We start from the raw sequence: 21286 nt of genomic DNA, 5'->3' as shown, positions 1-21286 counted from the left end.
TTTAGGGAGTCCGATGATAGGTAAAAAAAATTGCGTGAAACTTGAAGTTGTGGGCTTGTCTAATTTCTACAGGATTACCAACGTAGACGCCTCTATTCGTCAGACTTGATATGTTGGTCCCCGTCCTTGGCAAATGGGGCTGAGCTGGTCTTTAGGGGTACATAGCAGGGGTTTGCCTAGCTGAAAGGGCCAGCGAATTGTGCGTCGAATGCACCGTAATGCCCACTAAAACATCATCAAATGGAATTATGAAGCTTGTCGGCTTACCGCCTTGAGATCTCCATAGTCGATATTACTGTTCCTAATTCATTTTTGTTTTTTTCGCTTCCACCAAAATATACCTTCATCCTTTCGCACGCTCTCTATCACCATGCCGGAAAAGAAGGCAGAAGTACCCCCTAATGAGTCCATTACTTTTAGCTCCGGGGTTCACGATGGACCTCCGGACTTGAGACTTCTCCATTACAATGATGTCTACCACGTCGACCAATCCAGTAGCGAACCGGTAGGAGGTGCCGCTCGATTCATGTCGCTCATAAAACATTATGAGGAGAATGAGAAATTCAAGGAGCAGCCAGAGTTGGTAACACTATTCTCCGGTGACGCCTTCAATCCGAGTCTAGAGAGTTCCGTTACGAAAGGTATGCCTTACATACGATGAGCTTACCGAGCTTACAAGCTCGAGTGAATGCGGACGCATATCTCATTTCTCATAATGAACTCTGTCCTTTTGAAACCAATGCGCCGACTTTCATGGATTAAGAAGTTTTCCACTTTGAGTTTAGTTGCTATGTACTTTGAAGATCATAGGCTAATATATGAAATTTGGTAGGTGATCACATGGTGCCTTTATTAAACAACATAGGGACAAATGCTGCAGCAATAGGAGTATGTATCAAAGCCAATACTTCCTCTCATAGCATCAGCTGCTTATGTGATGAGTAGAATCACGATCTTGACTTTGGAGTCTCTCAATTCAAGCACCTTTCCTCCAAGTGCAAGTTTCCATGGCTCATCGCGAACGTATTGGATCCCGCGCTGGGAGACTCGGTTCCTATCGGAAATTGCAAAAAGACTCATATAATCACCTCATCGAATGGTATCAAGATTGGGTTGATCGGGCTAGGCGAACGCGAATGGTTGGCTACAATTAACAGTCTACCTCCTAACCTCATCTACAAATCCGCCACCCAAACCGCAAAGGAGCTTGTCCCACGATTGCGAGCCGAGGGGGTCGACATCGTCATCGCCATAACGCACATGCGAGAGCCGAATGATAACAAATTAGCCGAGCAGACCGATGGAATCATTGATATTATTCTTGGAGGCCATGACCACTACTATAGTCATAGCCTCATAAAGGGAACGCATGTCTTACGTTCAGGAACCGATTTTAAGCAGATGAGCTATATCGAAGCCAGGCGACGGACTGACGACTCGGGTAGATGGGACTTCGATATCGTACGGCGAGACATCACGTCTGCGATCCCCGAGCATCAGCCGACTGTTGAGCTCGTCGAAAAGCTGACTGCAAGTCTCAAGGCGACACTTCAGAAGCCTATCGGCTACACTGCTGCGCCCCTCGATGCTAGATTCCGGACGGTGAGGTTAAGGGAGAGCAATATCGCTAATTGGGTGTGCGACATCATGCGCCATTACTACTCAGGCGATTGTAGCATTATGGCGTCGGGGACTGTCCGTGGCGACCAAGTCTACCCCCCAGGACCATTACTACTAAAAGATATTGTACGCAACTCCTGAAACTCAAACTTGATCTATTTTCCATCTGGACGTTCGGCAAATAGCTAACACATGCTGCAATAGATGAATTGTTTCCCATTCGAGGATCCTGTCGTGGTAATTAAGGTTACAGGCCAAGCTATTTGGGACGCTTTGGAGAACGGTTTATCACAATACCCGGCTCTCGAGGGCCGTTTCCCGCAGGTCTCTAACATTACTTTCAAATTCGATGGCCAAAAACCCACAGGCTCGCGCATAGTGACAGCGACGATCGGCGGGGAGCCGATAGATATGGCCAGGAAGTACGTACTAGTAACCCGAGGCTACATGGCTCGCGGTAAGGATGGTTACGATAGCCTCTTGATAGAGGAGGAAGGGGGCAAAGCTGAGGAGATTGTCTCCGAAGAGAACGGAATATTAATTTCGATGATGCTACGACAATATTTCATGTCACTCCGCGTGATGGGACAGTGGAAGTATTGGGGAAAGAATAGTATGCTGCCTATATCCATCAATGTCTTCGTCATCTCTGCCCCCCTGAAAGTATCTAGGTACTTAATCTAGAAGGTTGCATAAACTAACACATTTCCCAGTCGGTCAATATTGGGACCATGTTGCGAGCAAGGTTAACGCAAACCACATTCATCACCTTTCAACAGCAGCCGCGACTCCAGTTAGTCCAACAGCGAGAACAGATATCTCCGGTTGGGACAATTGGACAGCGGAGAAGATTCGAGAGCGGAAGACGTGTCAGCTTCCTGTCGACTCTGAGTCCGACGAGGACAACGATGGCTTGGATAGAGGATACGTCGGCGATATCGAGACGATTGATAAAGAGATGCAGATCATGCGCCGGGTATTCGCCAAATGGGCGCGGATCGCTAAGGTCGAGAGTCGCGTCGGCGAGGAACTTAGAGAGGGGGAGTTCGAGGTCGATTGGACTAAAGCGATTGCGCCACGGGTTGAGGGGCGTATCATCTGCGTCGGGGGCGAGCAGAAATAGGGAGTTAGCAACCCTCTTGGCTTGAAGGGATGGAAACGGGATTGTGCAATGACTTGATGGCTATGATTGTAACGACGTTATGATATTCAGACAAAATGTTAAAATACCGAGTTGTAGAAAGGATTCACTTCAACGCTTGACAAAAGTCGCAAGACTGTGATCTGACTGTTAAACCGGGATTGCAATTTCATTCTTGAATTTCCCCTACGGTGCTATGGCACAGTCTGTTTATAACTCCTATTTTATGGGGTAAGGCGGGAATTTGGAACAACGCGACTGTGATTAGGTGCAAGACGGCCGTAGATTATAGGTAGTCTATAGCTGGATACGTTCTCCGGGCTGGTCGTTTCGAACAAATTCATTCGTAGTGCTCTTAAGAGCTTGACTCAAACGGTGTTTGGTCTAAACATCAAGGCGTAACCAACCTAAGCCTTGGATATGGTTTATCAAACTACCTGGCCAAGTTACACTAAGCTTCTGGTACTGGCTAATGTCATAGTCTTCGATCCCCTCCTCGTTTACGAACGAGGAATACTTGCTTCAGGAATGCAGTTTCGTGTAGCGCTAATGAGTACTGATTCTGCAACTACGGACTCATATGAAAAATGGTGGACTACGTACCTCTTAAAAGTCTTTCTCTCGGCCTGTATTCTTCATGGCTACTAACACGTCGTCATCCACAACATTAAAGCCTAGTGTATCCTAGCTGACGGCGGTATAGGAATGCCTTGTCTACATTTTATGTTAATTTATTATATCATCAACGTCGCCTTAGTAGTAGCTATAACAGGCGACGGAGCACTTTTACTTGAAATGGAGCTGAACTAGTTATTTAGTATGAGGTATCTTATACTCGTTACTTTAAAAACCATTACCCACTGAAGTGATACCGTCTAATTCGGGATTAGCTTTGTGGTTACTACGATAGTTATGTATTTCGAATTATAAGATAATAAGAGCCTTAAAAGGTACATATTATTTCTGAGCCGTTGAGCGTCACAATTTAGCCCCTAAAACGACCCCATTTATTGCTCTTTCAGTGCAAAAATGGTGATTGCTAGGGCGATCGGTCGGTATCCTGTAGGGTAGAAAATCACAATCTCTCTAGTGGGGTCTAAGATGAACTGTTAAGTACAGATAATCGGGATAGGAGATTCGTACATAGGTACCTAGGTAAATTAATATCAGCATAATTCTACGTTGCAACAAGGAAGGCTTGGGCGATGTTATTGCTTGCACTTGGTACAAGAAGATATTCAATTTCGGTAATTCGAAATGCTCAGGTTAAATTCATTATAGAGAAGTGATATACAGGGCGTCGCATTTTAACAAGAATGCCCATGCACTCGAGTTGCATCAATCATATACAAGTATAAGAGTCGTTTCAAATCCAGCCCCCGTCAAACTATCCGTTCATAACATGCACTGCGTTTGAGTGCGCTCTTAGATGTTGTGTACACCCTAGCACCTGACCAGGGAGGGAACACCCCCGCCATTTACAAGTTCTTCTTGGCGAAACCCAGTCTTGGGCTTCCCTCGGAATTGTCGAAGACGACGAAGGCCGCCTTCAAGGCAACGTCACCGAAGATAGAGAAGCCGATGCCGTCGTCGGACTGGATGCCGCCGAAGCAGGTGGAGTCGTCAACAGGGGCGTAGTTGATGTACTGACCGGGGATGCTGAACTTGGCATTTTCGACGCCGAAGACGAAGTCAGGTAGGCTGGCGGAGCAGGGGAATACGTAGCCACCCTGTTGATTGTCTAGCTTCGCACCCGACACCTGGCGGTAGTACGCAGTCACGATAGAGTCGGGCAACAGAGCAAGAGTAGTGCCGGTGTCAGCGATACCCGCGAACGGGCTTGACTTGAAGCTGGTGTTACCGATGCCGTATCCGGAGCTAGTGAAAGACCAGAATCCTTGGCTGTTATCAACGTCTGTGTAGGTGATGTCACCAGTGTACTTGGACTTATCAACGACTCCAAAGTCGTAAGTACCGGCTAATTATGTAGATTAGCAACTCAATTTCAAATTTCGCATTCCAAACTGTGAGTTAGCTTACCGTCGTGGTACTTGAGATCAGCGGTCCAAGCCGCGGTATCTAGGCTGGATGCAACGTTATCGAAGAAAGTCTTCTGCGGCTTAGGCGTCACCGTGTTGATGCTGCTGAAGGCGAGGCCTAGCAGGCCGTCGTTGTTGCTGTCGCTCGTAAATTGGGAGGAGACCTTCTTTGCAGCCTCAACAGCCTGGTTCTTGAATGTAACACCACCGACGGTAACGACGTCAGTGTAGACGTCGCCGCTTGATGAGCTGCCGTCACCGTATGAGATGTCCCAGCTGGCGCCGCTGACTTTCTTAGCAGTACTGCTACCGCTTGGGTTATACGGAGTCTGGCCGTTGATGCTGCTTTTGGATTGTTCAGTGCTGAATACCCAGAGATCCGATGAGCCGGAATCGAAGTCTAGGTTAAGCTCCTGAGGTGGGGTTCCAATCGAGACAGGAGTTAGATACTGAATATCGTACTGCTCTGGAGTAGCCTTGACACTTCCGCTATCGCGTCGGAAGACCTTCAAATCGGCCATAATCCTAGACAGCCCGTCCGGAAGCTTGACACCATACTTAAGGTACGCTCTAGCTAACTGTGCCGGGCCATGGGGCTTGAAGCCCGGGTTCTTAACTTGAGGGACAGAGAAAGTCCCAACCTTAGGTGGACGCGCGGGAGACGCCGTCGCAATGCCGGCGACCGCAGCCGCAAGGGCAATAGTGCTAACTGTGCCAACCATATTGAATATATGTCTTGGAAGTGTTTTGATCGGGATAGAATATACAGTGCTAAAGAATGCTGTAAAAAAGAGTGAATGGAGATAGCGAGAGAGTGAGTATGTATGATATATGTTCAAAAGGGAGAAGCTGTTACTATAACTAGAAACCTCCTTGCAGCCCGAGGATGGTGAGCAAACAAATATTCCAAACAGGCTGAGCAGAAGGGTAGGTATTTATAAAATACCAGAGCTGAGCAGGTTGTGATCGTGAATTAACGGAAACGGTAGGTAGGTTGGATGGGACAGGGACTAGTCAAGGGGACTGCAGATCTCCCTCTTCCAATCTACGACCGAGGAAGCCAGACTCAGTTAGATGCAGGTATTAGCCGTATGTATACCAGAGCTATTCCATGTGAGTGGGCTTTTTGGAGCCACAGCTGCCGTTACGGGTAAGGAGCTGTACCGAGTAATACAAAGAGAAGTCAATCACGTCTTTTGGGTCAACGTTTAGCTATCGTGATCGGCTCAGGTTGTGCGAGGGGGGCACTCAGGCACTCTGGGGGGGGGGGGGGAGGCCGGCAGCGCTTCTGGTTTGTGGAACACGGCGGCTTGGCAGGTAGATCTGAACCGGCGGACTTGGGACAAACAAGTTCTAAGTTTCACACTGATTGGTCGGCCGTTTTGATATGTTTAATTCATTGCCTAACGGCCGGCCGGCTTATTGCCCCTTTCTGGTACGTTTTCCAGTTTCTCCAGTTTCTCCAGTCTCCGCGCCGTTTACATGCAATTCTCTTTGGCTGCCCCCCTCCCAACAGCCTAGCAGCCCAGAAGCCCCCGTCTTCACCTGGCGCGGATCGCTGGTTCGTATTTTCCTTTCCGGCTACGGCCATGGTGTGTTTGGAACCCACATCTGGGAGCATGTGATATATACATTCGGAAGCCGGGCTGGAGGAGGCGGTGATTTGACAGTTACCAGCTGATAAAGAGATGAAAGGGGATAGAGCGCATGGATCACGTTGTCGTCAGTGTCTTACAAACAAGACAGGCTTTAAGCTTCTTTGGATCTTAAACCAACCACAGTAGTATGTAGATTAGAGTGCGGGCCACGTTGCTACGCAGATGGGCTTGGCTGACTCGTACGTGCTCTAGCGCGGCTGGACATGCCGTACAGCATTGAAGATCTGCGTAATAACGTATTATTCCCTGTGCTATATGTGCCGGCTTGTAGTGTTGTTTCAGATAGGGGCAAGGCTTTTCTTCGCTTTTCACCACACCCATGCCGCTCGCGGGGTGGGGGTTCTCTTGGCTTGCGCTTGTATGATTGGCTTCGATACTAATTGGAACTTGGCGCTTTTTGGCAGGTCACTGCCGTCATTTTGTTTCTTACCTAGTGAATCATCAACTGCATTCGACCAACGCCGGTGACCTTCCTGCTCGTCAGGGTGAGACCTCGGACCAGGACTAAAGAAAACAAGCCTTTCCCCGGATCTTGGCCACCTTGGCTAGATGCTATCACCAGGAACACATGACGTACGAAAGCTTCTTTGGTTGACACTCTATGAAATGTACGTCACGGTAGATGTTCGTCCGCTTTTACTACGTAATATTTCTCTTTGCTGTAATTTACAAAGGAGTTCAAGCCATCTAAGCATGTGCAGATCCTCTTGCTAGGCTGGCCTATTAGCTTTCCTACAGTACCTAACCTAGGTAACCTAGGTAATTAGCATTGGCATACTAGCGTTAATATCCCGGCGAGGAGAATTCCAAAAAATGATTAGGATGGAAGTGCGTTTTCTGGACCGAAAGGTTCAGGGGATGACAGAAGAGAATGGCACTTCGAGATGGTGATAGGGCAGAGAACATGCTTAATCAGACCCCTACAATTATCGGGTAGAAGCTATCCAGTTTGGGGTTTGTCCAACCATATCTCTCTCTGCGCATTACTGTTTTATTCCCCAGTTTTACAACATATGGGCCATCGTCGCACCGTGCGCCTATTGGATCACGCCGAGTTCGTACAATCAACTGTTCACGCCATTCCCTTCGGGATGACCTCGAGTTGCTGTAATCGGAATTTATCTTCAGGGATCTACACTACTTCTTGGCAAGGTAGGTAGGTAACTAAAACATAGATATATCGTATCGGTAACTTACTTAAGGAGGTAGATATTATTCGGCCAACGGCGGTATTGCACATTCGCCCTTCTCATTGACGCCATGCCATTCACATTATCAACTTATCCAATTAAGGAAGCTCGTCGAGTAAAAGCCTGTACAACCTGTAGCCTCATCGATTTAGCTTCGACGGCCAACATCATCTCAACGGTTTAACCTGTTCAAGCCGAGGCCGTTATTAAGGCGCAGGATCTATTGACAAATCACAGGTCGGCGCATGGGAATTGAGTCAGTCAAACAAGCCTAAGGCCTGCAGAATAGCGTAGCCGCCGAGCGGGTGACTACATGTTATCAACACTAAAATTCAAGAGATATCCCGGATATCTTAAATTCTCAATATACCTACCTAGATAGGTATCCATGTTTCCGGGTAACGTAACGCATGATTGACACCAACGCCACTAGAGGCTAAGCCGGCGCCTCTGCTTTCATGAGAGTTGCCTAATTCGGATACGTATTTACAAATCGAGGCAATCAAGCGAGTCCTAGAGGCTGAGAAACAGGCCATGATTCAAACCTTATTCCCTGGTTGATAGCTTACATTTTCGTCGTAGTGCATCTGAGCGCATAGATCTGTATATTAGAGCCTCGTTTCCTCGTTCGGCGAGCTGCGGCTTCATGCATTAGGAATGCAACCCTGCTGTAAACTAAGAGAGCTTCCAATTAATGTGTAAGGGTCAACGGAAACATAGATGATATTAAGGGTCGGAGTTAAAAAATGGTATATATCGCTTCTCTCCTTGCTCCCCAAAAAAAACTTAGAGAAGCTGGGAAGCAATCGTCTATGCATGTAGGATTTTCGTTTTGCGGCCAGTTCCTTGGGACAACATAGGCCTCGTATAGCTTAGTCCATAGTTACCTCCCTTATCAAGGTAGATAATCGATCGATTTTAAGCATACATTCGCAATAGAGGTAACCATAAGAGCCAGGTACATGGACACATTGGTTGATGGCTGGGAATAGGTTTAATGCACTCAGATACGAATCTCTGAGAGAGGTAACAACGTCCCAATAAAAAGTTGGTTAAAGCGGTTAAGAAGATTTGGGTGATTATAGGATCACATCTAATTCTCCTTATTTTCCCTTCATGTCCACAGTGCCCCTTACACTTGCACCCGTACCCCTTTCATCAATTACACACCTCATCCCTAGTCTTCTTGTGGCAGCTTTTTAATCGCACACTTGCTTTGATAGGTAGCTATTAAGAATCTTAAGTTGGTGAGCAGTGTATATAGGTACATTTATAGTCATTTGACATGTAGTGTGCTGGAAAATGAGCTTAACCTGATGGATTATGTAGCTTTGAGGATAATATGAATAATCCAAGGCAGTCGGATAATCCAAATCAGAATTGAACATCTTAAGGTCGTCTTAACAGCTCTGTACCGGCAACCTAATATGCTTGGGCTTCATAGTGAAATATCACCGAGGTCCGGAACAACTACACGCTAACCCACGCGTGTACACGCACACGGCGATTTTTCGTGAGTGTGTTACACTAATACACGTGGGGGTCTCTTCGTGGATATATTTAGTTGATCCGGACCTTGAATATCACACTGCGAGGTACAGAAATTCTCAGTTTACCTAGATATTTCTGCCATTGGCTACCTACTAGGTATATACCTATGTGGCTGACATCTACAAGTTATGTAATTATTTGGCGATGTGATTTCATGACCTAACCAAATAACTGCTAAACCAGCGGAGAATAAAGGCAAAATCATAGATATATCATCCTAGAACAAGCAGATGATAGCTAAAGAAGAGCCAATCATTATAAGAGCGTCTTGGACATACTGCCTCATCTTAATAGATTTCAAGATTATTGTACTTCATTGTATATGCGCCGTGGCATTTCCAACCAGGGAAGAATATCATATTGAATAAACCAGAGTTAATAGGTAAACTGAAGATTCAGACTGTAATAATGTGTTATAATCCCCCATCTCCCTATCTACCATTATGAGGATAATAAAAGTCACACGAGAAACACGAGGCTATCCTTTAATTCTGGACTAAGGGCACTGGTCGGCATTAACAATGATGTTGTAATCACCTCCATCAAATGCTTGACCTTGAATCAAGTTATCGTTCCCCGATATCGCGCAATCCGGCTCGTCCAGTATATCATTAATATGATCAGCGAGGGTAATACTATTTTGCTGGATCCACCACAGATTGTCATTACAGAACCAGACTGCTGCATTCTCCATACAGGAGAATTTGGTGCAACGCTGGGCATCAACGGATAATCCTGTAGCGAGTGAGTTCAACCAGTCGCGGCTTTTCTCTATAGCAACTCTCGAGGCGGGTGGTAGATTCTGCACATGGCATAAAACCTTCTCCTGTTATCTATGATGTCAGGCCTAACTTAATCCAATGGCTATAAACGTAAAATCGCGTATTTAAATCCAGCTCACCGTTATACGCTTCCTCGGTGGTTTATCCTGACGTCGTGTCATAGATTGGAAGTGTTCCCATGAGAAGTCGGGGTTAAGATTGCGTATTTGCATATCGATTTCCTGGATCTCTCGATTAGGGATATGCCATAGATTCAACAGCCGCTACCCCATGCCGGATAAAATTTACTCACCTGAATAGTACCATTGAAGGTCTTCTTAATACCATCCGAATCCACCACCCCTTCTATGATTAGTGGCGCTACTGTCAGATCGACCCGAAGGCCTGTAGCCATCAAGCAGAAACAACCCAATAAGTATGGTTTCATACTGAAGGCCTTGTTATCGTGGACTTGTGGTAGAGATGCTGAAAAATCATAGCAGTAAATATGTCGATAGGTAGTGCAAAGGAGGGGAAGAGATCGAATTTATTAGAGACAGTTTGGGGGCCATGATAGTCCCGTAGCTGCGTGTAACCTTCACGGATATCTGTTCGTGAACCATAATCCGTGACTTAGGTTGGTGTTGGTCGTAATATATACGATTCCCTCGCATTTATACATGTCCTGTGACGAGGCCGATTTATTTTTAGGGTTACCCAGAGTTTATTTATTACCTTAGGTACCTATGTAGGTAGGTTACTAGGTAACTAGATCATATAAGATCTTGTCACATTCCCTTTTTTTCGTCACACGGGTTATAGTATAGGTACATATGATTAAATATTCAATAAACCACCTTGACTGGTATTTAGTCTTACCACTGACATTTCATATAATATATTAGATACTCTCTCGACTTCAATGAGCACGCGATATAAATAGCTGATGGTGTATTTGGTTACTAGATTGCTTCCAATTAACATTAAGCTGACACCTTACTCGCGCGGTCGTTATCTAGTATCTGTGTCTTTACAATATTGTTTACCTTAGTCTATGGAACAACGATCTCAAATATTCTTTAGTGCTTAGGCAGTTTCAACTACGACGTCTAATCGTGACAATGATGGGTTGAATATGTAATGGAAAATCGATTATGCTGAGCTACAATTCCCAAGAAACTGATAAGTTTCCATTGCCATGGCTTAAACTGCCAGATGGCTAAATACCGAACACGGCGATGAAAACTAAAATAGGAAACCGGGTATCTATTGATATATATTTGGTAATAAGCGTTAGACTTAAATACACAGTTAAGATGAAAAATGCTTGATAAACTATGCTAAGCGACTTTCTATTAAGACTGCAGCGACATTGATTCGATACTTCGAACAAGAATAGACTGGTCAAATCGACAGTCGCATCGGACCATGAAGTATTAATTGTACCTAAGTGGGTCTCTTTCTTTTCTACACGTATGTACCTAGGTACCTAGCCTAATGCTCCAAAGTACAATACCTAACCGGGACTTGCCGACTGACTCACCTAACCCACCAAAACTTTAATAAGCCCCAGGTACCTATTTATAGGACATCAAACTATAGAAGGTACCTAAACGTCGCATAATACTTGATGTCAAGCATTAGGAGATAGGTACCTCTTAACATAAACAGATCATTTACTTCGTCTCCCCGGTCGCAACCACAGCCTCCCTTCTATTAAGCCCACGTTCGTCAAGAAGCATACTTCAGCAACAGATGATTTCTGACACAAGCTTTGTTTCTTCTGCTATTCTTAAGAAATAGCTAACTCAGGCTCCCTGGACGAGATCTCCAATATGCTTGGCTCAGTCCGCAGGAAAATCTGCCGTCATAGTAATCGTGACCCAGATAACAATCCCCTACGCAGATCAATTCTATTTCTTGTCAAGGGACAAGTGAGGCTAGTATGAATTAGGTATAGATCTACGCAGAATAGATATATAAGGGGCGCTGCGCTCCCTCGAAAGAGGATAGAAGATCAAGCGTTAATAGATTCATACTACTATACGGCTATTATAGCTATTATACAGCAGCGAAGCTGCTGCTTCTAATATTTACTCTACGTATGACATCAATCAAAGGGTATCTCTGACATTTCTCACCTATCAGACCACGCGCCATGGTCCTCAGAACGGATTTCGACTCCAAGGGGATACACATAGAGAAAAAGTAGTAGGAGAGGGGGTTACACTACTACATATATGAGGAAAATGTATATTGTGCAAACGACCTAAAGATTTTCGCGCTGGAAATCCCGAGGAATATCCCCATATACATAGTCCAGACACTATCTTCGTCCCCGGAAATCTAGCAAATGATGGAAATGACTAGGTTAGCTATTTGTGCTGGGATGTTTAAAGCAGGATTAATTAATGTAAGTCTCTTCCTGCATAATATATAGTAACCAGGTCTAGATTTTAAATTATTATCTATTATGCGTAGCCCACGTCATACAAGTAGAGCTACCCAAGTCTGACATCGTAGTAGGAAATCTACGTCATGGGCGGTGTGAAGACGCCAGTAAGAAGGCATGGAAACAGCTTTGTCGTTCCGCAAGGAATTCTAATAACCCAAAAATTTGCTGGATCGAGGATCAACCGCTCAATGTACGATGCTATGTGAGGACTGATTATTCCATACGCCCTTAACTACGTAATTAACGCAGTACTTGTGTAGTGTACGCAAGTTCGCCAGTTAGGGTGCGGTAATCGAGCTTGCGTAGACAGCACAGGTATCACTCCTACTGCCTAGGTCTTCTGCGCTAAGGCATGCCCCCTTTCATACCCCTTTCATATATGATCCTCTGATTAACGTCAAAATTGACCCTATCATGAGTTGTTCGTATATATAGTCGTTTCTGGTAATGTGAGACTTGTCCCGTAAACCTTAATATTGAGAGTACCTAGATAACAACTGCTAGCAGCTCCTCATAGTAATACGATTATCATTCTTCTATAATCGTTCTTCTATAATAGGTATAGGAATTGACATGCCTCTATCCCTTTTAACAATTTCCAAGACGAAGGCTTCGTAAACTGTAAAATATTCAGCAAGAACTACCTAATAGATTCAGCTACATATAACGTCCATATTAATTAATAGGTACCTAGGTAAATCTATGTATATGCTCGGATTTTGAAAGCTCCAAGTACAGAAGCCCCACCCAGCTTAAAAGCCGTGTCTACTTTGATGCGTGATAACTATCGGCTTTTAAGAACCGAAAGGCCTTACCCTTGCAGCTCAGGGTTAGATGTTCTGGGGTTCAGATGGACCTTTGTTTTTTCTCCCCTACTATGTACTTGTGACCTGGTACTACAAAGTACATATTCGATCAAGCCTCATAGGTGGGATGTAACGTAGTTTTTCAACTTCGCGATGCGCTGGCAGTTGTTAAGTCCTGGGCACTAGACCTTGTAGCGTGTATCTCATCTCAGTGGTTACCTAGTATAATTATCCATGGGAATTCTCAACCCCGGTGCGGTGCCTAATGACATGTCACAAGGACGACTGTTTGCTGGTAGGTAGAAGTCTTTCACTAGTAGGGCGTCGATACTCTGTATATTTGACGACGATACTACACAGCGCAGGCTGAGCCTCAATTGCTCCCTGTATTACTGCCTACAGAATTCTTAGCTCATTCCCAATCTGTCGAATTTCATAACAGGCATCTATAGCGGTAGCCAATCGGACTAAGACAGCGCGTATTTAAATTGGTTCCTTTACGATCCTTTTATGTTTAAACTAATCTCAATTTCGCCCAGTCGTCCCACTTCATTATGCCTTTTCTTCAGCTCCGAGCTATTCTTTTGGTCTAGACTCTCATCCGCCTACTAGAAAGATTTGTGAGGTCAATCGCTTCGCATCCTACCGTACAGGGCATGAGTTCAGGGGCAACGGAAAATAAATATCTACTGCTGCCCTTCATGTTCCCATGTTTTCACCAGCTTGCTAAGCGCGCATTTATTCACAGAACCAGTTGTTCGCCTTAAGTTTATACCATTTCTAAAGATGTTTGCCCAACTCGCTCTCGCCTCTCTCCTCGCCGCCGCTCCGTTGGCTCAGGCAGCTCAGAACGTAACTGTCAAGGCGCTACCGACTGAAGATTGCTCATCTTATCCGGGTTATGATGCCGCATCTAACACAGCCGGGCCCTGGATCCTTCAATTAGTTGATAGCGACAACACTGCTATCGAGGGATTTGGTGACACTTCTGCGTACTCGATCTCCTTCAACCCTGACGTTGATCATAAGCCAACTATGCGATGGGGTTACGTGAGTAGCTTAATTATAAATCTTGATCTACGAGGACTCTAATCGGGAGGCACAGATCACCTTCCCAACAAACAACCAAATCGCCAAGACCGCCATGAAGTGTGACGGGGGTGTCCTCAAAGCTTGGGTATCTACCGATCTGACAGACGCAGGGGCTCCCACAAATACCCAATGGTCAGAATTGTTATTCCCCAAGGATGAGCCGTATGACGCTCCCTTGCTATGGAAATTGACCGACGGTGTCGCGCCCCAGATCTTCGAGCACTACATCGACGGCGAGAAGCAGGACGGCGTGTTCCTAGGTGCCTACAATACCAGCACTAGGTGGGGACTCAAGTACAACCCGGCAAACGCGGGATCATATCGCCAGGATTTCTATTACGCACGGATCTTGGGACCGAACAGTGCGGATCCCGTGACCGGTAATGCCTTGAATGCAAATGAGACCACGGCTTTCGTCAAGATCTGGGCGTAGATACTTGCGTATCTCTAGAAACTTTGAGTGGATTGGGGTCGACTGAGATATAGTTTAGATGATTTACGAATGGCTTCCTAAGAGCAGCAGTCTAGTTGATGTGGTAATTAGCATGTGAGGATATCAATTTTAGTAGTTTATATATTGTATATTGAGGATTTTAGGATGTATAACTACCTCTTTTGAAGAAGTAAACTAGCAATCTTTAGCCATGCTGCAGCTCTGCTTACGCGTTATCTGTTCTCTTGCTTGATTATTTACTGTCTTCTCTTCCTGGTGTCTAAACAATTTATGTTGGGAGCAAATACTTCGAAGAAATGACAATTCCAAGTAAGCAACTGGTGGCTTCGTAGGTACCTCAAGTAAGATGTCCAGCACTTAGTAAGTGTATATACAAATGCAGGTAGGAGGTATGCACATAACCTTCCATCTATGTATCTTGGCGAGTTGAAGCACTTGCGGCTAAAGTAACTTCCTCAGGTACCTGGTACCTCAAGTAGTTGCTACGACAAATTCTAAAGCCCCTTCCTTCAAAGTTCTTTCCCTCTCCTTATTTAGAGTTGAGTACTGTATTGGCAATCACCAACTCGCTAGCTACCTACATGTAGGTAGGTAGGTGAATATGCAGACATCTTCACCTTACATGTATGTAGTGGATGAAGTGTCAATAATTTCCTACATCTCACAACTTACTAGACTGAATAGTGCCGATAAACACAACATCTGCGCAACTAAGACGTGTCAAGATGCGTTTCCTACAAGCACTTTTCACTGCTATCGGCCTTATAGCCTTGGCTAAAACTGCGAAGCATCACCTTATCGTCGGAACCTTCAGCACCAACTTCCTTTACACTGTCGAGTATGACGACGCGGCTGAGACCCTGAAACTTGTCAAGAATACTACCGCCAACGCAGGTAGCGCCTGGATCACTCTAAGCGTAAGTATATAACTTCGAAATATTAAACTAAATAGTGACGGTCATGCGTTCTTGGGCTAACTTGCAATAATCATAGCATGACAAGAAGAACTTGTACGGAACCGACTGGAACGCAGACAAAGCTTCTTTCGTCAGCTACAGCTTGAGAGATGCAAAGTCTATTAAGTACGAGACTAGAGTGTTCGGAGACCCCGAATGCCGAGGCAAGAAAAGCATCTTCGTCGCTGCTTATCCCAAAGCACCCTACAGGTATGTAGCATATGCCTTATTACGTACCCTTATATGTCTTATCAAATTGCTAACCCCTATCCCTACAGTGTGTATGGTAATTATTTCTACGGTGATGCGAAGTGCGGTATGGTCATGTCGGTACATGAAAATGGAACTCTTCACGCCGCACTACAACAGTACGAGTACGCAGACGATTCTGCTGTAACTGGAACTTCATTCAGTGCTGATTCGAAGTACCTCTACTCGGCTGATGACGGTGGTAACTCCATCTGGGTCCATACCGTTGCAGAAGAGGACGGCAGCCTTAACTTCCTCTGGCGAGTTGACATGCCTGTGAAAGGTGCAGACCCTCGTCATGTGTTCGCCCACCCGAAAGGGCAATACGTCTACACCGTCTGGGAGGGAACGAGCGAAGTCGCGCAGCTCATGACCAGCGACCTCGGCAAACTATATGTCCTGCAGCAAACGTATCCCCTTATCAAGGACGGTGACAAGGCGTCAGATTTCTGGGCTCACGAGGTTGCCCTTTCCGCCAATAACAAGTACCTCTGGGCAAGCAATGGTGCGTCCAATCTGAACCATAAGGGATACATTTCAGCTATCAGTGTCGACAACGAAGGTCTCCTCGGCGACCAGCTCTTCCTCATCCATACTACCTCAAGCGGTGGATCTGCCAATGCCATTGCCCCAAGCCCGTTCGACGACGGAATTGTTGTCACAACTGATAACTCGACAGGCTTTGTCGAGATATGGAAGATGAATGATGACAAATCTGGGGCAAATGTGGTAGCTCATCTAGATATTGACGGCGGCGGTGGATGCTGTGCCAACGCTGTTTGGTACTCGTAGTTTTATTACGATGTCTAGTCACTTCTCAGTTGATTGACTTTCATTGATGCAGGTGTGGTAGCTACCTATGCAGCATCTCGTTGATAGATGTATCTGAGCAATACAAAATGATTTGCCATGGATGTACATCATCCTAGGTTAGGTTACTTCTGTGCTTACCTTCTGCCAAGATAAATATATTGCATTCATTGATTGCATAAACTTAGCATGGGGTAATAATCGCGTGCAAAGCGGGGAGCGGTCTTACGTAATAAAGCCTCTTATCTTACTAAATATTTCCTTTCAGGACTCGTAAAACTCGAAGCTTTGGACCTGAGACCAACTTCATTGTAACGCTTACATCTGATCTATTATATTATATCGAGCGCGAGTATGACCTCTATCGTCCCGATGGATCAGCAAAGGATTTCAGTGCTTTTTGTTTGCCTTGGCAACATATGTAGATCCACCATGGCTGAAGGAGTCTTTCGATCTATCGTAAAGGATCGGTCATCTCCCTACTACAATCTCGTAGATAAAGTGGATTCTTGCGGGACAGGTGCGAATAACTACTATGCCTTATATATAGTCCTTGCGACTTAGGAGGTCATATGCTAATATTATTATAATAGGTGGATACCATACTGGCGACGAACCCGACTCTAGGACGATGTCAACCCTCGAAAGCCACGGCATTACGAATTACACGCACGCGGCGCGTAAGGTTAGTCTGCATCTAGGATCTAGTCCAACCGGTAAGATACGGCAATGTGGCTAATTTAGTAAATGCTCTACAGCTCCGTGATAGTGACTTTCGAGAATTTGACTATATATTTGCAATGGACAAAGCGAACCTGGAAGATCTCAATCGATGGAGAGCTAGAAGCAAAAATTCGTCCATATCTAAGGCGCAGGTCATGCTATTTGGCGAGTTCTCCGGCACGGGCCGTAAGGAAGTAGTGCAAGATCCTTACTACGTCGGTCAGGACGCTTTTGAGAAAGCATATGAACAGTGCAAGAGATTCTCGACAAACTTTCTAGACCAAACATTTCCCGATGTCGGTAAGACGACGGCACAAGCCTGATAATACCTAATATTTGGTTTCCTGTTTAGATCATAGACGGGCTAATAGACATTACGAGCATACGACGGAATCTGTGGATAATGGCAGGATTTGTAGAGACGAGTAACGATAATCATGTCTTGTAGGCCTTTTCCGTAGGTAGTTCTATTACAATAACAGCTGGGCAAATATAGATCAAGCTACTGAGTACCTGTGCTCAGAAACAGAGAGTTGCTGTCGTCTTACAAGCTGCAGCCTTGAGATTGGATATATTTATGAAGTAAGCCAATAAAATTGACGAATGCGCGTTAGAATAGTGTGGATCTAAGTCATATTGGTGTAAGATTTTTGGGGGCTAAAATGGAATCTTCCCTCAGCCTCAGCTCAGTAGAATACAGACGAGGAGGATCACATGTTTATCGACAAGCTTTGCGTCTTCATTGAGATGGGTTCTGCCAGCTTATTCTGATTTAAGATTAAAGTGTTGGATGGATATATCACACAGCCTTGTGATTAATGACTACCTTAGGTACCTGGGTATGTATTTACCGGGAACTTATATGCCTTATGCTGACGTTGAAATTTACTTTTGAAATTACCTCTTTCTTTCATGATGTAGGCGCTTATAAGGCGAGCAGGGGGCTCGTTGGCGCTGTTTTCATTGGATCCGAAAATAGCGGGACAGGGCTCGAAAAGTGACCAACCACAGTTGGTATCAACTAGCCGCTGCCATCTTGCGGGGAACACCTCGTTCGTTAGGTTAGGTACTTTTAACCATTTGTCGTACCTAGTACTAGATACGTACTTTTTTAGGCGGCGGACCCCTCGCGCCCCACCCATCCCCTGGAGCCTTTGGGTCTAACAACTTCCCCTCCCCCTCGACTCCTCAAGATGACTTGCCCATTTGAGTTACACAGCGCATATTTTCTTTCTTTGACACATCACCGTCGCTATTCTGCCTTGGGGGTCATTTTGATCTTTTTTATGTTACCCCTTGGAGCTACACCAACCCATTAATTTCGTTAGAAATTTGGTCGACTTAGTAGTTTTGCAAGTCGTCTTCCTTTCCTGTTTTTTTTTATTTTTTTTTTAAAAAAATAGTATCCTGTCCCATCACATCGTCCATAAGCCTCGCTTACTATCCGCTCACCCAGTCGTCTCCCGTCAGCTTTGTCGTTATTGTATCTATTCACGATCGGCTCTCTTCTTTGATACTTGGATATCGGTTCCATTGTTAAAGAGGTTAAAGAGGTCCATCCATTCTCGGTAGGATTATCATCGTCCTTTACTTTAACTAGACACAAAGTCGAACCGATTCTTGTCGCAATCCGATTCGAGTAATTAAGCCCGGTTCAAGCGCAAACCCGCAGATAATCCCCCTGAATCAAAGTGACCCTGAAGCTTGACTTCCATCATGTCCGACCTACAAGGACGCAAAGTCTTCAAGGTTTTCAACCAAGACTTTATCGTCGATGAACGGTATACCGTCACCAAGGAACTAGGACAGGGAGCTTACGGTATTGTTTGGTTCGTGCGCGGTTTAATTCAGCCCCCCTTTGCCACAAGTTTTGCGCAGAGTAGCTAATATCTCGTTTACGACAAATAGCGCTGCAGTAAACAACCAGACAAACGAAGGTGTGGCCATCAAGAAGGTTACCAATGTCTTTAGCAAAAAGATCCTAGCTAAGCGCGCCCTGCGCGAGATCAAGCTCCTACAACACTTCCGAGGTCATCGAAATGTAAGACACTGCTGTGCTTTGTCGCGTGATGCTAGATGCAGCAGCTATTGATATTACGGAATGGGATTGCTGATTTTATTTGGATGCTCAGATCACATGTCTTTACGATATGGACATTCCTCGACCGGAGAACTTTAACGAGACATATCTATACGAAGGTACGGATCCAACCTACACCACTAACAGTCCTCCTGCTCACTAGCTCGTTGCGCAGAACTAATGGAATGCGACTTGGCTGCTATCATTCGTTCCGGCCAGCCCCTTACCGATGCCCACTTCCAATCATTCATCTACCAGATCCTTTGCGGCTTGAAATACATTCACTCAGCAAACGTCCTACACCGCGATCTGAAGCCAGGAAACCTGCTTGTCAATGCCGATTGCGAACTGAAGATTTGCGACTTTGGTTTGGCCCGCGGTTTCTCGGTTGACCCTGAGGAAAATGCCGGTTATATGACTGAATATGTTGCCACACGATGGTACCGTGCGCCCGAGATTATGTTAAGCTTCCAGAGTTATACCAAAGCTAGTGCGTGGATACCTTGTCTTGATTGTGATACCAGTTATTAACCTCTTTTAGTTGACGTTTGGTCCGTGGGGTGTATTCTCGCCGAACTCCTTGGTGGACGACCCTTTTTTAAGGGACGCGACTACGTCGATCAACTCAACCAGATCCTCCACATCCTCGGAACACCTAACGAGGAGACCCTGCTGCGTATTGGTTCCTCTCGCGCCCAGGAATATGTCCGAAACTTGCCGTACATGGCTAAGAAGCCTTTCCCAACCCTATTTCCCAATGCTAACCCTGATGCGCTGGACCTCCTTGATCGTATGCTAGCGTTCGATCCATCTTCACGTATCAGCGTCGAACAGGCCTTGGAGCATCCTTATCTCCACATCTGGCATGACGCCTCTGACGAGCCCGACTGCCCCACTACCTTCAACTTCGACTTCGAGGTTGTTGACGATGTAGGTCACATGCGCGAAATGATCAAGGATGAGGTATTCCGATTCCGACAACTAGTGCGCACCGCACCAGGAAGCGTCGGGCAGACCGGTGGACCCCAGGTGGCGGCTGGTCAAGTGCCGATGCCTAGTGGTGGAAATTCGCAATGGAGCGCCGAAGATCCTCGACCCCAAGAATACACAAACCAGATGGGGTTAGAAGGGGAACTGCAGGGTGGTCTCGACGCTGGCGTTAGAAGATAGAATCTCTTCTCCCAGCGCCCTTGGGCAGGGGGAGGCATCAACGCCTCCAGAACAAAGGAGAGATGCCAGAGTTTCCCAAGACGATTTAGCCGCTACAACCAAAAAATTAGAAATAAAGAGTATCTACAGTGGTAATATGGCGAAGGATCCTCGAATCGCGCCTGAGAGCGTGTTTACCCAGGCATTGTCTATTTTTGGAACGGATGAGAAGGTAAATTGGGCGACACGCCCAGCACCCCTCAGCGAATGATAACTTCACGATGAAAGAAAATGGGGTTTCACTTTTTCTTGTCAGCCAAGAAGGAGCTTTAAATTAGTAATTTTACGGTCATGGGTTACGACGAATCTTAAAAAAGCAAGCTCTTTACAACGTTGAAGTATATAATTGTGCATTGATACCACGTCTGGGAATGGGTCGACCGAGCGCATAAATATTGAGCCGACGAGCCCAGATGTTGCCATCTGTGCGTACCTATACCTATACCTTGACACGTGCAGAGCAAGGCTATGCGCTCTATTATAACCCATGCA

The 21286-nt window shown here is 45.6% G+C and overlaps 7 protein-coding genes across 7 annotated transcripts; 5 read left to right on the top strand and 2 right to left on the bottom strand.

Moving 5' to 3' along the window:
• The first annotated feature begins 220 nt into the window (after positions 1-220).
• Positions 221-2951, top strand: F4813DRAFT_372936 (Metallo-dependent phosphatase). The gene is made up of 5 exons (XM_049244759.1): positions 221-641; positions 833-888; positions 946-1746; positions 1825-2233; positions 2334-2951. The coding sequence occupies exons 1-5, from the start codon at positions 371-373 to the stop codon at positions 2741-2743; spliced, it is 1947 nt and encodes a 648-aa protein (XP_049095797.1). The 5' UTR covers positions 221-370; the 3' UTR covers positions 2744-2951.
• Positions 2952-3773: 822 nt separating this feature from the next.
• Positions 3774-6001, bottom strand: F4813DRAFT_372935 (endothiapepsin). The gene is made up of 2 exons (XM_049244758.1): positions 4802-6001; positions 3774-4739 (listed from the first exon to the last, which is right to left on the bottom strand). Exons 1-2 carry the CDS (start codon positions 5520-5522, stop codon positions 4240-4242), a joined length of 1221 nt encoding a protein of 406 aa, XP_049095796.1. The 5' UTR covers positions 5523-6001; the 3' UTR covers positions 3774-4239.
• Positions 6002-9534: 3533 nt separating this feature from the next.
• F4813DRAFT_240868 (uncharacterized protein) lies at positions 9535-10533 on the bottom strand. Its single transcript, XM_049240016.1, has 3 exons — positions 10274-10533; positions 10101-10202; positions 9535-10025 (listed from the first exon to the last, which is right to left on the bottom strand). Exons 1-3 carry the CDS (start codon positions 10406-10408, stop codon positions 9696-9698), a joined length of 567 nt encoding a protein of 188 aa, XP_049095795.1. The 5' UTR covers positions 10409-10533; the 3' UTR covers positions 9535-9695.
• A 2870-nt stretch (positions 10534-13403) lies between these two features.
• F4813DRAFT_372928 (uncharacterized protein) lies at positions 13404-14977 on the top strand. The gene is made up of 2 exons (XM_049244757.1): positions 13404-14271; positions 14327-14977. Exons 1-2 carry the CDS (start codon positions 14008-14010, stop codon positions 14744-14746), a joined length of 684 nt encoding a protein of 227 aa, XP_049095794.1. The 5' UTR covers positions 13404-14007; the 3' UTR covers positions 14747-14977.
• Positions 14978-15009: 32 nt separating this feature from the next.
• F4813DRAFT_372919 (Lactonase, 7-bladed beta-propeller-domain-containing protein) lies at positions 15010-16918 on the top strand. The gene is made up of 5 exons (XM_049244756.1): positions 15010-15391; positions 15443-15684; positions 15761-15933; positions 16002-16778; positions 16830-16918. The coding sequence occupies exons 2-4, from the start codon at positions 15493-15495 to the stop codon at positions 16762-16764; spliced, it is 1128 nt and encodes a 375-aa protein (XP_049095793.1). The 5' UTR covers positions 15010-15391; positions 15443-15492; the 3' UTR covers positions 16765-16778; positions 16830-16918.
• Positions 16919-17050: 132 nt separating this feature from the next.
• F4813DRAFT_372914 (LMWPc-domain-containing protein) lies at positions 17051-18252 on the top strand. Its single transcript, XM_049244755.1, has 3 exons — positions 17051-17302; positions 17376-17467; positions 17541-18252. The coding sequence occupies exons 1-3, from the start codon at positions 17137-17139 to the stop codon at positions 17826-17828; spliced, it is 546 nt and encodes a 181-aa protein (XP_049095792.1). The 5' UTR covers positions 17051-17136; the 3' UTR covers positions 17829-18252.
• Positions 18253-19130: 878 nt separating this feature from the next.
• Positions 19131-20901, top strand: F4813DRAFT_240772 (mitogen-activated protein kinase mkc1). Its single transcript, XM_049240015.1, has 5 exons — positions 19131-19334; positions 19414-19546; positions 19638-19704; positions 19761-20075; positions 20127-20901. The coding sequence occupies exons 1-5, from the start codon at positions 19222-19224 to the stop codon at positions 20753-20755; spliced, it is 1257 nt and encodes a 418-aa protein (XP_049095791.1). The 5' UTR covers positions 19131-19221; the 3' UTR covers positions 20756-20901.
• The last annotated feature ends 385 nt before the right edge of the window (positions 20902-21286 follow it).

This window comes from Daldinia decipiens, assembly GCF_022478715.1.
Source record: "Daldinia decipiens strain CBS 113046 unplaced genomic scaffold F4813scaffold_42, whole genome shotgun sequence".
Taxonomy (NCBI): Eukaryota; Fungi; Ascomycota; class Sordariomycetes; order Xylariales; family Hypoxylaceae; genus Daldinia; species Daldinia decipiens.
The sequence above is the reverse complement of the archived record's forward strand: the minus strand, read 5'-3'. Positions and strand labels throughout refer to the sequence as shown.